Here is a 14851-nt window from a genome sequence, read left to right on the forward strand (position 1 = left end):
TGTTAGTGCTGATTTAAGTGCGTTAGTTGATGTAATTTGATTCACTCCCTCAGGTTCCAAGTGAATTGTGTGGGTGTGTTATTGTGGTTTAATCACAAACTTGAACAGGCTTTGGAACTTTGCCAAGACGTCATCCGAAAGAATACTTGTGTCTACATTACCTGAAACTTCTAGTATTATCCGTGATTTAAACACTACTACTTAGACAAATGTTCTGTTATGAGTTAAAATACTAGTTTATTACCACTGGATGTTACTTCGGTCACATAGATTGTTGGTGTTAAGCATGTCTGCACCAAAAGAGTACAAATCACTGTGTTCTATTGCCTTTCTCATTGATTAACCTGTGATGATTAAAGTTAGGATATGCCCATCGGACTTGTTGAGAAAATTATTCAAAGTAATCTTTACAATTATCTAAATTAAGGGAACAAACAGTATTGGAGATCAACATGAAAAATTTTCTTAGGGGGTGCTCCTGAGATCAAAGGGAAAGGAAGGAAGGAAGGATTGTGCAAAGAGAGAGAAATTAAGTTTTGTCACTATCTCAATAGAAGCCTCCCAGCTGACTTTATGGGTAATTCTCAAACCAGTTTGATGCTTCAGAACTGTTTCCATTTGGGGTGAGGGGGCTAGGGCTTTATACTTAATGTTGGATGGCCATTAGTTGTGCACCGCTCCCAGAAAGAGGCAGGATTTTGGGCAAGGCAACTCTCATTAGTGGAGGCATTCTTTCATCCCTAAAGGTAATTTGGGTGGTGTATCAAAGCATCCTAGGAACTTCCAAAGATGACTGAAATATTTTGAGAGGTTTGTTTGTTTGTTTTTCAGTATAGTATGAATACATAGGTTTTTATATATTTGTGTTTAAATGCTTTGCAATCATTTTACTTATTGATGTTAAAAAATGTCCCATTTTGGTTAGTGAAAGACCCTCCAGGTTGTTCCTAAGTTTTTTTTAATCCATTCCTAATAATCTTCAGCAGCTTACTTTGATAGACTTCCCTGTCCATCTTGTGTATTTCTTGTCCTATCCTGTGTTTTGACTATAATCTAGGTGTTCCGATTTTTCATTGCTTTTAGACCCTTTCAATGGACAGATCTAGAAAGTACATATATTAGAAAGAAAAAGAAAACCTGAGATCATGTTGATAGTTTCAACTCAAATTTAAGATTACGGGGTTATTAATACTTTGATTTTTGCTCTTGTATCTCTTTTACACCAAATATTTTGGTTGCTAACTATAGTAACATGATTGGTTTCTTTATCCATATATATGGATAAATATATATATGGATATATATATGTTAAATATATAATGTATATACATTCTATATTTTATACATATTTGGATAAATATATATAGTATTTAAACATATATGTAGCAACTTAGGGCCCCAATCACTCTTGCCCTAGCTCACTAGTAGGGGAAAGGTTCAATGCCAGATAAGACAAATCAAAAGACTAGACAAACTTCTGCAAAGCAAGCAAAAAGAAAGAAATAATAAGGGTTGGAGCAGAAATTGATATCAATACCTAAATACATTTTCTTATTTTATATAGCCTCTCAACACAGCTGACATTTCCTGTCACCTTTCTCGACATACCATTTTCTCTCAGCATCATGGGGCTTGATCTCCTCTATCATCTTCCTCCCTTGCTGGCCATTCTCAGCTTCCCATCACACCTTCTCCTCTTATCTGGGACTCCTCGAATTCATTTCTTTCCTCCCTTTTTACTCTCTGCCTGAAACGTTTCTTTCACTATCACAGTTTTAAACACCATGAATATGCTAAAGACGCCCATGTTGATTTCACCAGGGTAGACTTTCCAAGCTCCAGATTCCTGTCTGTGATCAACAGCCTACTTTATATATCCATTTGGAAATCTCAGACATATCAAGGGTTTATGTATATCCCAGATTTGGAATAACTCATTTTTAAGACTGTATTTTTGTTTATAATTATATTGAAAATATAGAATAGATATAACTCCAGGCCTAAAATATTCTTTTTTTCTGTCTTTGCTCTTTACCGAGAACAGTTCTTCAGTTCCAAAATGCATATCTCCAGCCCAAACACCTCTTCTAATATTCAGGTTCATTTATCCGGCAACCACTGACCTCTTCTCTTATGTCCACCCTAAAGAACTGCTGGATCTTTCTTACCCTTTAGGTCTCACACTTCCCAGAGAAGCTTTCCCTGTTCACTCTATGTAAAGTACATCTCCTTTATTATTCTGTATTTAGGGTTTTTTTTTTCAAAGCACATATCACAATTTGTAATTATTAATGCTTTATTCTCCCACTAAGCTCCAAGGATCCAGGGACTCTGTTTTTCTCACCATTGAATTTCAAGATCTTTCACAGTACCTGGTACATAGTAAATGCTTAATAAATATTTGTTCCATCAGTCCATCATGCCCCAGAAGAACTTTCCAGAAAGTCATTTAGTTTATTTACTATATTCAAATGAATCCACATGTAACATTAAATTCTTAATATTATAAGCTAGTTATAGGTAACACTCTTGAAACTTGTTTTATCTTTTGAAGATCCTTGGGATCATCTTGGAGTCTTTTCTACTTAACAAATTTTATGGTTAAAATGAAAGGAAATAATTTTCTTCTTTTCTAATGCAATCGGTGTTAATTAAATTTCTTTATTCCAGGATGGAAGGCTAACATTTTATCCAGGAAGTCAGGTAGTGAAACTTCCTTTTATCAACTTCATGAAAGCCCATGGCACTTCCTTTCTGAATGCCTACACAAACTCTCCAATCTGTTGCCCATCACGCGCAGGTAAGAACATGCTTAATATTAGTGGAAGTGGCCACACACGTAAACATGTTCTCACAGTTTAAAAGATTATGCCCAAAAGTACAACAGTAAGTTATATTTGTCATCTAATAAAAAAATTTTAATACAAGTGATGCATATTTTAAGCCACGTATTGGGGTTATTGGAATTTCTACTTTATTTTTCAAGTGCAGGAATTTTTATCATCCAAAGTGGTGTTTAGTTCATGTCTTATTGTTTCATTTCCTTATGACTGGTGACTAAAAGTCTTTTGCCTATCCGAGCAAATGAGGAATTAGCCATATTTCCTGGAAGAGTTGTATCTTCAAGAAAATTTAGTAAGAGTAGAGGGGATTGGGAGGGAACTTGAAAGCATACCACAAAGTAGTTAGCATTTTCATATGTCAGGTTACTCTGACTTTTTCCATATTATTTCAGATTATAGACTTTATCTGTTTCTCTTCAGTCTGACTTCTAGCCCAGATGTTTGTTCATCTTTATTAGTGTAATTTAACAAATAGGCATAGTTTTAATGCCAAAATGTCAGCAGTATTAATCCATCAGTAATGGAGAAGTGGGGGAAAATGTCATTTTTAAAAATAAACTGTCTGTTCTCTGACAGAATTATTTTCCTTCCTGCCTTTCTAAAGTTTGTTTGCTTTGGAGTACATAAAACACACATCTGTCAGGACATACATGACATGATCTTCCCTGTGATTTGAGTCCCAAGTCCCCTAACCACCAGCATAATCACCTATGTAACCGCCAGTGAATAAAGGAAACCAACTACTCTAAATGAAATTTCAGGGATGAAGGCCCAGGGATATTAAAATACTTTTGTTTGTTTTTTATTCCCTATTGAGCAAGTGAAATGAGCAGAGCACTCGGGTGAGGTGTTGTTCTGGATTCTAATCCTCAGTGGGCCAAGCAAGTCCCTCAGTTTCCTTATCTACAGGGTTGGATATCTACCTAACCTTAGATATTTGCCTATCTATCTATTCCTATCTATGTCACAGGGTTGTTCCCAGCATCAAATGAAATAATGAATAAAAAGGTGATGAATGAACTCTAAAGGTTTCAAATATGTTAGATGATGCTTTTCCTAGAACTGTATTTTGGAGAGTTTGAAAAAAGCAAAGGAATAATAATAACACAAACTAATGCTTGTTGCATTCTTACCCTGTGCCTGGCAATATTCTAAGTGCCTTACATGTCTTAATTTATATAATAATAACATGTCCATAAAGTAAATATTGTTACTGTCCCTATTTTGCATATGAAAACAAAAGTGCTAAAAGGTTAAGTAACTTATCAAGGGCCATTCAGTAAGTGGCATTATTGGGGTTCAAACCCAGGTAATCCCTCAACCCACTCCTCAAAAAGAAAACATTTTGATAGATGAAAAAAGAAATCTTATCAACCCTACCCAGAAATGGAAAGGGAAAAGGATTTTTTCCCCAGTTTTATCAAGATAATTGAAATATAACATTGTATTAATTTAGGTGTACAATATAATGTTATTATATATGTATATGTTATGAAATAATTATACGTGTCATTAATATCCATCACCTCCCATAGTTAAAAACATTTGTCTTATGATACGATCTTTTAAGATCTATTCTCTTAGCAACTTTTAAATATATAATCTGGTATTGTTAACTGTAGCCACTGTGCTATACACTATATCCCCAGAACTTACTTAGTACTGGAAATTTGTACATTTTTACCATATTCACCCATTTTCCCCACCTCCCAACCCCCACTTCTGACAGTCACATTTATGTTTCTATGAGTTCTGTTTTTTTAGATTCCACAAATACGTAAAATCATATGCTGCTTTTCTCTGACTTCTTTCTCTTAACATAATGCCCACAAGGTCCATCCATGTTGTCAAATAAGACAGGGTTTCTTTTTTCTGTGTGTGTATGTGTGTGTGTGTGTGTATCACATATACATATATATATATGTACATATATATGAGATATGTGAGATATATATATATATATATATATTTATAAATATAAAATCACATTTATTTATCCATCTATCATTGGACAGTTAGGGTGCTTCCATGTCTTGGCTATTGTAAATAATGCTGCAGTGAACATGGGGATGCAGATATCTCTGAGATAATGATTTGTCTCCTTTGGATGTATAGCTAGAAGTGGGATTGCTGGACTGGATGACAGTTCTAGTTCTGATTTTTTGAGAAACCTCCATACTGGTTTCCACAGTGGCCTCATAAATTTACATCTGCAACAGCACTGTACAAGGATTATCTTTTCTCCATATCTTCACCATGACTGACCATCTCTTGTCTTTTGACAATCATTCCAACACGTGTGAGGTAATATCTCACTGGGCTTTGATTTGCATTTCCCTGATAATTAGTAATACTGAGCATCTTCTCATGTAGCTATTGGACCATTTCTGTGTCTTCAGAAAAATACTTATTCAGTTCCTCTGCTCATTTTTTAATCAGATTTTTTTGTAGAATTCTTTGTATATTTTGGATATTAATTATCAAATAGATGTTTTGCAAATATTTTCTCCCATTCCATAGATTGCCTTTGCATTTTGTTGATAGTTTCCTTTGCTCAGCAGGAGCTTTCAAGTTTGACGTAGTAGGTCTACTTGTTGATTTTACTTGTTTTGCCTTTGCTTTTAGGGTCAAATACCAAAAAATTATTGTCAAGTCTGGTATCAAGGAGCTTACCCCCTGTTTTCTTCTAGTAGTTTCATGGTTTCAGGTCTCATGTTCAGTGTTTAATCTATTTTGAGTTGATTTTCGTGTATGGTATAAGATAAGAGTCCAGTTTTCCCAACATAAGTTTTTGAAGAGTCTGTCCTTTCCCCATTATATATTCTTGGCTCCTTTGTTTTACATTAATTGACCATATGTGCATGGATTCATTTCTGGGCTCTCTTTTGTTTCATCGAAATGTGTGTCTGCTTTCATGCCAAATACCATGCTGTTTTGGTGGTTATAGTTTTGTAATATAGTTTGAAATCATGGAGTGGGATATCTTCTTTCCCAAGAATGCTTTGGCTATTTGGGGTCTTATATGGTTACATACAAATTTTAGGATTGTTTGTTCTGTTTCAGAGAAGAATGCCATTGGAATCTTGATAAGGATTGCATTGAATCTGTAGGCTGCTTTAAGTGGTATGGACATTTTAACAACTTCAATTCTTCTTATCCGTGAGCACAGAGTATCTTTCCATTTATTTGTGTCTTCTTCAGTTTCTCTCACCAGTGTCTTATAATATAGGGATCTTTCCCCTCCTTGGTTAAATTTTTTTCTAGGTAATTTATTCCTTTTTGATGAAATCATAAATGGGATTCTATTATTAATTTCTCAGATTGTTTGTTTGTTCTTAGTATACAGAAACACAACTGGTTTTTGTATATTGATTTTATATCCTACAACTTTACTAAATATGTTGATTAGTTCCACCAGTTTCTTGGTGGAATCTTTAGGGTTTTCTTTATATCTCATCTGAAAATAGAGAGAGTTTTACTTCTTTCTAACTTGGATGCCTTTTATTTCTTCTTCTTGCCTAACTTCTCTATATATAGGATGTCTACTACTGTATTGAGTAAGAAGAGTGGGCGTTCTGGTCTTGTTCCTGATCTTAGAGGAAGAGCTTTCAGCTTCTCACCCCTGAATGTAAGGTCAGCTGTGGCTTGTCATATATGACTTTTATTATGTTGAGTTACCTTCCTTTTATACCCAGTTTGTTGAGAATTTTTATCATGAACAGATATTCAATTTTGTCAAATGCTTTCTCTGCATCTATTGAGATGAGATGGTTTTTAATCCCTCATTTGTTAATGTGGTATATCATGTTGATTGATTTGCAGATGTTGAATCTTTGCATCCCTGGAATAAGTCCCAATTGATCGTGATGTATGACCCTTTTATATTGTTTAAATCAGTTAGCTAATATTTGTTGACAATTTTACACTATGTTCATCAAGGATATTGGTCTGTCATTTTCTTCTTTTGGGTGTCCTCTTCTGGTTTTGGTGTCAGGGTAATGTTGGCTTTCTAAAATGAGTTTGGAAGTGTTTCCTCCTCTTCTTTTTTTAGAAGATTTTGGAGAGAGGGATTCATATTAATTATTCTTTTTTGGGGGTATTAATTATTCTATAAATATTTGGTAGAATTTACCAGGAAAGCTTTCGGTCCTAGACTTATTCTTTCTTGGGAGGTATTTGATTACTGATTCAGTCTCCTTACTCCTAATTGGTTTGTTGGATTTTCTATGTCTTCATGATTCAGTCTTGGTGGGTTGTATAGTTCTAGGAACATATCCATTACTAGGTCTTCTAATTTGTTGGCATATAATTATTCGTAGTAGTCTTATAAGTCTTTGTATTTCTGTGTTATCAGTTGTAACTTCTCTTTCATTTCTGATTTTTTAATAATTTCTTTTCTTGGCAAGTCTAGCTAAATGTTTGTCTTTTTTTATCTTTTTTTAAAAAACAGGTCTTAATTTTATTGATCTTTACTATGTTCTTTCTTAGTCTCTATCTTCATTCTAATCTTTGTTATTTCCTTTCTTCTATTAACTTTGGGCTTAGTTTGTTCATTTTCTAGTTCTTAAAGATGAAAAGTTAGGTTGTTTATTTGAGCTCTTTTTTCTTAAGGTAGGCATTTAACTCTATGAACTTAGCCCTTATAATTGCTTTTTCTGCATGCTATTAGTTTTAGTATGTTAAACTTCCATTTTCATTTGTCTCAAGATATTTTTTTATTTCTCTTTTGACTTCTGCTTTGACCCATTGGTGTTCAGTGCCATGTTGTTTAATCTCCACATATTTGTGAATTTTCCAGTTTTCTCAAAATGACCTCAAAATGACTTCTAGTTTCATGCCTTTATAGTTAGAAAAAATGCCTAATATTTCAACTTCTTAAATTAATTATGACTTATTTTGTGGCCTAACATATGATCTGTCCTAGTAAATGTTCCGTGTGCACTTAAGAAGAGTATGTATTCTATTGCTTTTAGATGGAATGCTCTGTAAATGTCTCTTAAGTCCATCTAGTCCAGGATGTAGTTTTTAAGTCCATTGTTACTTTAATTGATTTTCTGTCTGGATGATCTATCCATTGTTGAAACTGGGGTATTGAAGTCTCCTACTATTATAGTATTGCTGCCTATTTCCCCCTTTGGGTCTGTTAATACATGAAGAAAGATATATTGGATACAATCATACTTGTAGAAAATAACAGCGAAGGTGTAGTACACTTTTTTGTAGGTGTAGTAAATTTTTTGTGGAAAGCCGGTACAAAGACAACATCCTTAAGGATGTTGGAAGAGGATCTGTAATTCACTTGACTGGCCTGGAAAATAAATAAATACTTAGTGATTATTTTATGAAATATTATTTTTATGAAAAAATATTTTTATGAAAGCAGACTCCAGAGTCTGACAGGCTTTCTACATAATTCCAGCTGTATTTACCTTAAACAACTTAACTTGTAAGCCTTGAGGACTCACCTGTAAAATGGAAATAGTAACTCCTTGCCAAGTTTTCCCCTTGATAACACGAGGTAACAGAAATGTTAGGTAAAGCTCCTAATGCAGGTTTTGTCTTACTCCAGGGCATGAGCTCCAAACTAGGAGATTCTTTCTCTTGCTGTAATTGTCTTCATAGTTAAAACAAATTGATACGCTTTACGCTAATCCCAGTTTCTCCCTCCACCCCTAGCAATATGGAGTGGCCTCTTCACTCACTTAACAGAATCCTGGAATAACTTTAAGGGCCTAGATCCAAATTATACAACATGGATGGATATCATGGAGAAGCATGGCTACCGAACACAAAAATTTGGAAAACTGGACTACACTTCAGGACATCACTCCATTAGGTAAAAAAGTAGAACAAAATAATGCTAACATGCTACCCTTTGCTTCAGCACATACACGTACTCTTTTTTGACTTTTGTCACTTCTCCGTGAAGGTGAAAGTAAAGCTCTTAATCCCTCAATTGTGTTAATTTGGCTAAAATTTCACATTTCTTTAATCTTCTTAAAAGATTAAAATTGCTAATATGCTGGTAATTTTTGTTTTTCTTAAACATTAAAGGTCTATAAAATCGTTTACTTCAAAATTTATTTTGAGTTTTTTTTATGCAATGTCTACTACATACTGAAGACAGTTTATAATCTTTTTTAAAGACCATAATCTTGATGCTTGCTTTTGTCAGTTATCTCCTTTCAGTCTATTATAACATTTTTTTTTCATTTTACTAAGTCTTCAAACCAGGCAGCCAAGCATAGTGGTTATGAGCAGAGATCTAGAATCAGAATGCCTACTTGAGAATCTTAGTTTCTCTATTTACTCCTGACCTCTAATTTCTTTGCTGTGAGAATTAAATGGAATGAGATCTGCAGGAAAAAAAGCTAACACACAGCGTGTCTGGGACAGCTGTCCTTAGAAAGGCCTGCTTTCAAGATTGGCCCTCGGGTTTTAATGACTTAAATATCAGGAATATTTTCCATCTATTCTCTGATAAAAGTGACTTACTCTCTACCTAGAATGTACAATGTGGTTTATGCTGAAACACCTACTTTCCTTCTGAGAGTCTGGGATTTTGGTATGTGGTAAGCAGAGGGTATCTGCATGATCAGCTGCCACGAACAACTTGGGTACTGCTTGCCTAATCAATTCTTACACGTGTATTGTCATGTTTGGTGTTGGATGAATTAAGTGTGCCCTTTAGGACTCCACTTGGAAACTTGAAAATGGTTTGCTCTGGACTTACCCTAAATATCGTTCCCTTTGCTGATTTTGCTTTGCGTCCTTTCACTATAATCAGAGCCATGTGTACAACTAAATGCCGAGTCCCATGAGTTCTCCTAGTGAACTTGGGTATGCTCTTGGAGTCTCCCAACACTCGTGCCTCTTGGCACAAATACGTATTAAAGCCTTAGAACAGAACCCCTTGCCTAACAGGTGCTAATTGAGGGCTATGGTAGTGGTAGTAGTGATGATGACGGTGCTAATGATTATGGTAAGAACCAGAAAAATAAATTCAGTCAAAATAATGGTGAATGTGGTGGGAAGGATAGCATTCCCCAGAACTTCATGTCCACCTGGAACTACAGAATGTCACCTTATTTGGAAACAGATCCTTCTTACAGATGCAATTAGTTAAGGGTTGAAGATGAAGCCATCCTGAATTTAAAATGAGTCCTAAATCCAATGACTTTTGGTCTCATTAGAAAAGAAAAGGGCATAGACACACAAAAAAGGCAGGGTGAAGACAGAAGCAGAGATGAGAGTGATCACAGGTACAAACCAAAGAATGTCAGAAGCCAGGAAAATGGAAGAATTCTTCCTGAGAGCCTTCCGAGGGAGCATGGCCCAGCCAATAGCTTGACTTCTGATTTCTAGCCTCTAGAACCATCAGAGAATAAATTTCTGTTGTTTTAAGCCTTCCTGTTTGCAGTAATTTATGACTGCAGCCCTAGAAAACTAATAGAATGAGTTTCAGGTGAACAGATACTAAAATAATCTAGAGTAATCTGAGTATTAGTCTTGCTCTTCTGGGTAATGTTAAATTTCTTTCCTCTTCTGTCTTCCAAAATCTAAAAGATACCAATCCTGCAAACCCAGAAGGGACCTTTACATCTCTTCCCCATCTCTGCCTTCTAATCCATTCCCAGATGTTGTCACTTCTACTTCTAAAATCTCTCTTCAGTTTATTCACTTACCAATCTCCACCAAAGCCTCTGCTTCCCAGGGTACTGAAGTGGCCCTCTAACTTGTCTTCTATCTGATCCATTTTCTAGAGGCAGACAGAGTGATCTTTTTAAAATAGTCATCTGATCAAGTGCCTGACCTGCTTAAAATCTTCCAGTGTTGGTTTTTTTTTTTTTTTTCTCTGTAGGTAGACTAAAATCCCAAACCCACAACATGGTTTTATAAGACCCTACATTTTCTAGTCCCTGCATACCCCCTGTCTCCTTTCACAACACTCTCTCTCCCCCCTCAGGATGCATTTGCTCTTTCATTTCTGTCACATGCTTTTCACTAGCTCTGGACCACTGCACAAACTAGTCCCGTGCAAAAAGCTCTTCCCTCACTCTACTCAGTAGTGCAGAAGAAGAAAAGGGTGGAAGCAGAAGTAGAAGGAGCAGAGGCTTTGAGTCCATCAGAACTGTTAAATGTCCAGCTTTCCTTCTTACCATCCTTGGTGGTAAGTGACCTTGGGAAAGCTACCTGACTTCTGTAAGTGTCAGCGTCCTTATCTGAAAACTGGAATTGATAATACCCACCTCGGGGTGCCTGGCTGGCTCGGTCAGTGAAGCATGCGACCCTTGATCTCAGGGTTGTGAGTTTGAGCCCCATGTTGGGTATAGAGATTACTTAAAATTTTAAAAAATCTTAAAAATATAATACATCATTGGATGATTAGGAGGAGTTTTAAATGAGTTAATCTAAGAGATCATGTAAAAAGATTAAATGAAATAAGATGAGGTACTTACTAATGCCTGGCACAGAATAAGCATTTAATTAAGGGGAAAAATTATTATTGTAAAAATGGCTTAATCAGAATTATAGTTTAGTATTTATATAACCCATTCATTTTCTTTTTTGTGGGGGGAGGGAAGGACAGAGGGAAAGGGAGAGAGAGAGAATCCCCCCCCCCCAAGCAGGGAGCCCGATGCAGGGCTCAAGGTCACAACACTGAGATCATTATCTGAGCAGAAATCAAGAGTTGGACATTTAACTGAGCCACCCAGCGCCCAAAACCCTTTACTTTCCTCAAGAGTGTTGCAAGTCCTAATTATTTCATGCAATTTCACAAATTTCTCTTTAAAATTCTTCTGCTTCTTAGAAAGTAAGTTTAATTCAAAGTAAAATGTAACTATTCTTATTATCCTATCCTATACTATTACCCTGTTTCATGCTATTATCCTATTGTTTTCTCAGTTTCCTCAGCCAATCCAGTAATGAAAAGAATCTAAGATCAAACAGCTCGTACTCCCTGTAATTATCATTCTGTGTATGCCATGGTTAAAATCTGATCTGAATTTTATTCCTCCGGAATAAGGACCCTGTTTCTCTTTTTCATTGTTTTATTCCCATTGCCAATATTATGCCAGTGCATAATATTAATTACCTGATTGAATGGCATAGGAAGTTACATTCATCTAGCTATAGCTTATTGTTTGATAAACATTGATGTTCTATTTAACCTATGGTTTAAAATCAGTAAAAGGAAAAAGGCCCCTTAAGTGTTGACATTTGGGACACCGAAGATGATTTTTGGTGTAGTCATTGCTTATAGATAATTTTCCTATCTCCCCAGTAAGAAATTGAAATAAGCCCTCAAGACTGTTTGTATTAGTGCTGTATGTACCCACACAGTCATTTAGCTGACAAATAGGTCACGTTTGCTACTAATAGCATATCTGCAAAGCTTATATGAATTATGGTACATTATCTTTTAGATTTTTCTGTACAATTTGAAAAATGGGTCTCAAACTTAATAGAGGTACTCAGTGTTCTGACAGACTGACTCTCAAAATCAGAAGCTATCTTTATAACTCTTTCTGCTACGTTTTCCACTGAGATTGGCTGTTTTCTGAACCTGCTTGGCTTTCCAGCCAGAATTAAAGTTTCTTTACTTTATTACAATAATACTCCACCTGTCTAATTTTTTAAGCCTCAAGTGATACTGTCTCCTTGTATCAGTTTAAGAACACGGGTCCAGGGGCGCCTGGGTGGCTCAGTGGTTAAAGCCTCTGCCTTCGGCTCAGGTCATGATCCCAGGGTCCTGGGATCGAGCCTCACATCGGGCTCTCTGCTTGGCAGGGAGCCTGCCTCCTCCTCTCTCTCTCTGCCTGCCTCTCTGCCTACTTGTGATCTGTCTGTCAAATAAATAAAAAAAAAATCTTTAAAAAAAAAAAAAAAAAGAACACGGGTCCAGCTATGTTTCCATTCTTTGTATAATATACTACACTTTACTAGGATCATTAAGGGCTACACACTTGTTTCTTCCAGACAACTGTTAAACACGTGGTGGTGGTAGTACTTATTACCATTCTACTTACCAAATGGAAGTCTTTGGGCAAGTTATGTATCTCTTAACCCCACCCCACCCCCACGTTGTAGGTGTTATAATAGGTTTGATTAGGTTCAAATTTGCTGTATTATATTAGCAGCTGAAAGGAAACATTTGTATTTAATCCACAGGGTGTTCTGGTAATTTTTACTATCAAATAAAACTGTTTTGCCTGTATGTTCACAATATGGAAAACAGTGGTTCTCAACCAAGAGCACTTTTGATACAACCCCCTGCCCCTGGAAGACGTCTGACAAGGACTGGGGGGGAATGCTGCTGACTTCCAGAGGGTGGAGGCCAGGTTGCTGCTAAACAGTCTGCAATGCACAGAACAGCCCCCTCACCATTCCCTCCCCCACCATCTGCCTCTACCCTGCAGCAAAGACTTACCAAGCCTAAATCATCAACAGTGCAGAGACTGAGGAAACATGATCTAAAGCTAAATATTCTAAATATTTCTAAATCCACAAAACCAAAGAGCATGTTAATCTGGAAGTATGTAGAATTAGGAGGGTTTTTATATAGACATTTTAAAAACTAGATTTCTAAGATCAGCACAATTTAATAAAGAAATTTAGTATTAAATAATATTCCTTAAAATACTAAGACTGAAGATGATCCTTATTGAAGTTACAAAAGTATAGTCCAGTGTATTTTATTCAGCCAATACTTAATGGATCCAGCTACTATGTACCAGACACTGTTTTTAAATGATGGGAATAGACAAGTGATCAAAACACAAAAATCTCTAAACTCAGGGAACTTACATTCTAATGGCATCAGAAGCCAATATAAATAAGCTGCTGTCTTCTCTGTCCTAGCAAAAAGTTTAAAACCTAAAATCAATCCTCTGTCATCCTACTTCCACTGAAATTTATCTATGTTCTCAATTCATGTTTTTCTGAAGCCAAGTCACACTAGGCAATTTTCACTCCTCTGAAACAAATGAAAAATAAAGGCCTGCTTCCAAAATGAGAGCATTGCTTTGGGGAATTCCTGAGCTTGAACCTCTTGGCAAACAGCAAAGTGAAGCAAACCACAAGCTGTTTACACCACTCTTCCTGTCCCTGTCGGGCCTCCAGACTAGAAAGAAGCACAGGCTTTCTCAGTAGAATCAGAGGGACTAAGAAGGAAGGGACAGAACTCAAAACAGCAAGCACAGAGCCCTCTCTCAGTCCCTTTCAATTCTGCCGCCTAGTGGTAAGTATGTGTATATCTCATCCATATCCACATTTTATTATCTAAGATCATATATACCTTTAGATTTGTTTTCTACCATAATTCCTAGAAAAGTTTCTTGAGACATTAGTGGATCACTCTGAGCCTACAATCTCATTATTATCCTTGGATTTTTACCCCATGTAATTATTTGGATTTAATGTTATTAGGGTTTAGCTGTGTATAATGAAGTTTATATCTCCTGCTTTGGCCAGTGTTAGCCATTTGTGGAAACTGATTTCAGTCTATTTGAGAAGAGTCTGAAGCTATCTAATAATAGGGAGATTTAACTTTTCAATTTAACATTAGCATTAGCCAGATAATGAGCTAGCTGAAGAGACTTATGATTTTAAAAAGGAGGTTTAAAAAAAAAAAATAAGTCTAGTTATCTGAACTACGGTACAGGGCAAAATATGTTGCATTCTGTCTATAGGAGGAAGTGATCACATCCAGATGTTTTTTTCCAGGGGATGGCAATAAAGGCTGTAAAGTGCTGTATTTAATTTATTCTAAGGTGGCACTTTTCTTTTTCACAGTTTAAGATATCTCTGAAATTGCAACCGCTCTTATTATTGAGATTACAAAATTCTATTATAGTCTAATTGGCAGTATTTTTCTTAATTTTATAATTAAGAATCAATTTCTTAATTTTTCTTAATAATATATATATATACTATATATACATTTAAATAGTATATATAGTTTTAATAGCATTTTAGATTTGATGAGCTTTCATAGAAGTAGAATA

The 14851-nt window shown here is 35.7% G+C and overlaps 1 protein-coding gene across 1 annotated transcript in view; it reads left to right on the plus strand.

Moving 5' to 3' along the window:
- The window catches only part of LOC111148369 (arylsulfatase family member K), a 43633-nt gene that overhangs the window by 590 nt on the left and 28192 nt on the right, over positions 1-14851 (plus strand). Inside the window, exons 2-3 of the mRNA XM_022504869.1 lie at positions 2671-2800; positions 8520-8679. Of these exons, the coding sequence (XP_022360577.1) occupies positions 2671-2800; positions 8520-8679 (290 nt within the window). The remainder of the gene's footprint in view (positions 1-2670; positions 2801-8519; positions 8680-14851) is intronic.

This window comes from Enhydra lutris, unplaced genomic scaffold (assembly GCF_002288905.1).
Source record: "Enhydra lutris kenyoni isolate GAN:26980312 unplaced genomic scaffold, ASM228890v2 scaffoldscaffold19, whole genome shotgun sequence".
Classification (NCBI taxonomy): Eukaryota; Metazoa; Chordata; class Mammalia; order Carnivora; family Mustelidae; genus Enhydra; species Enhydra lutris.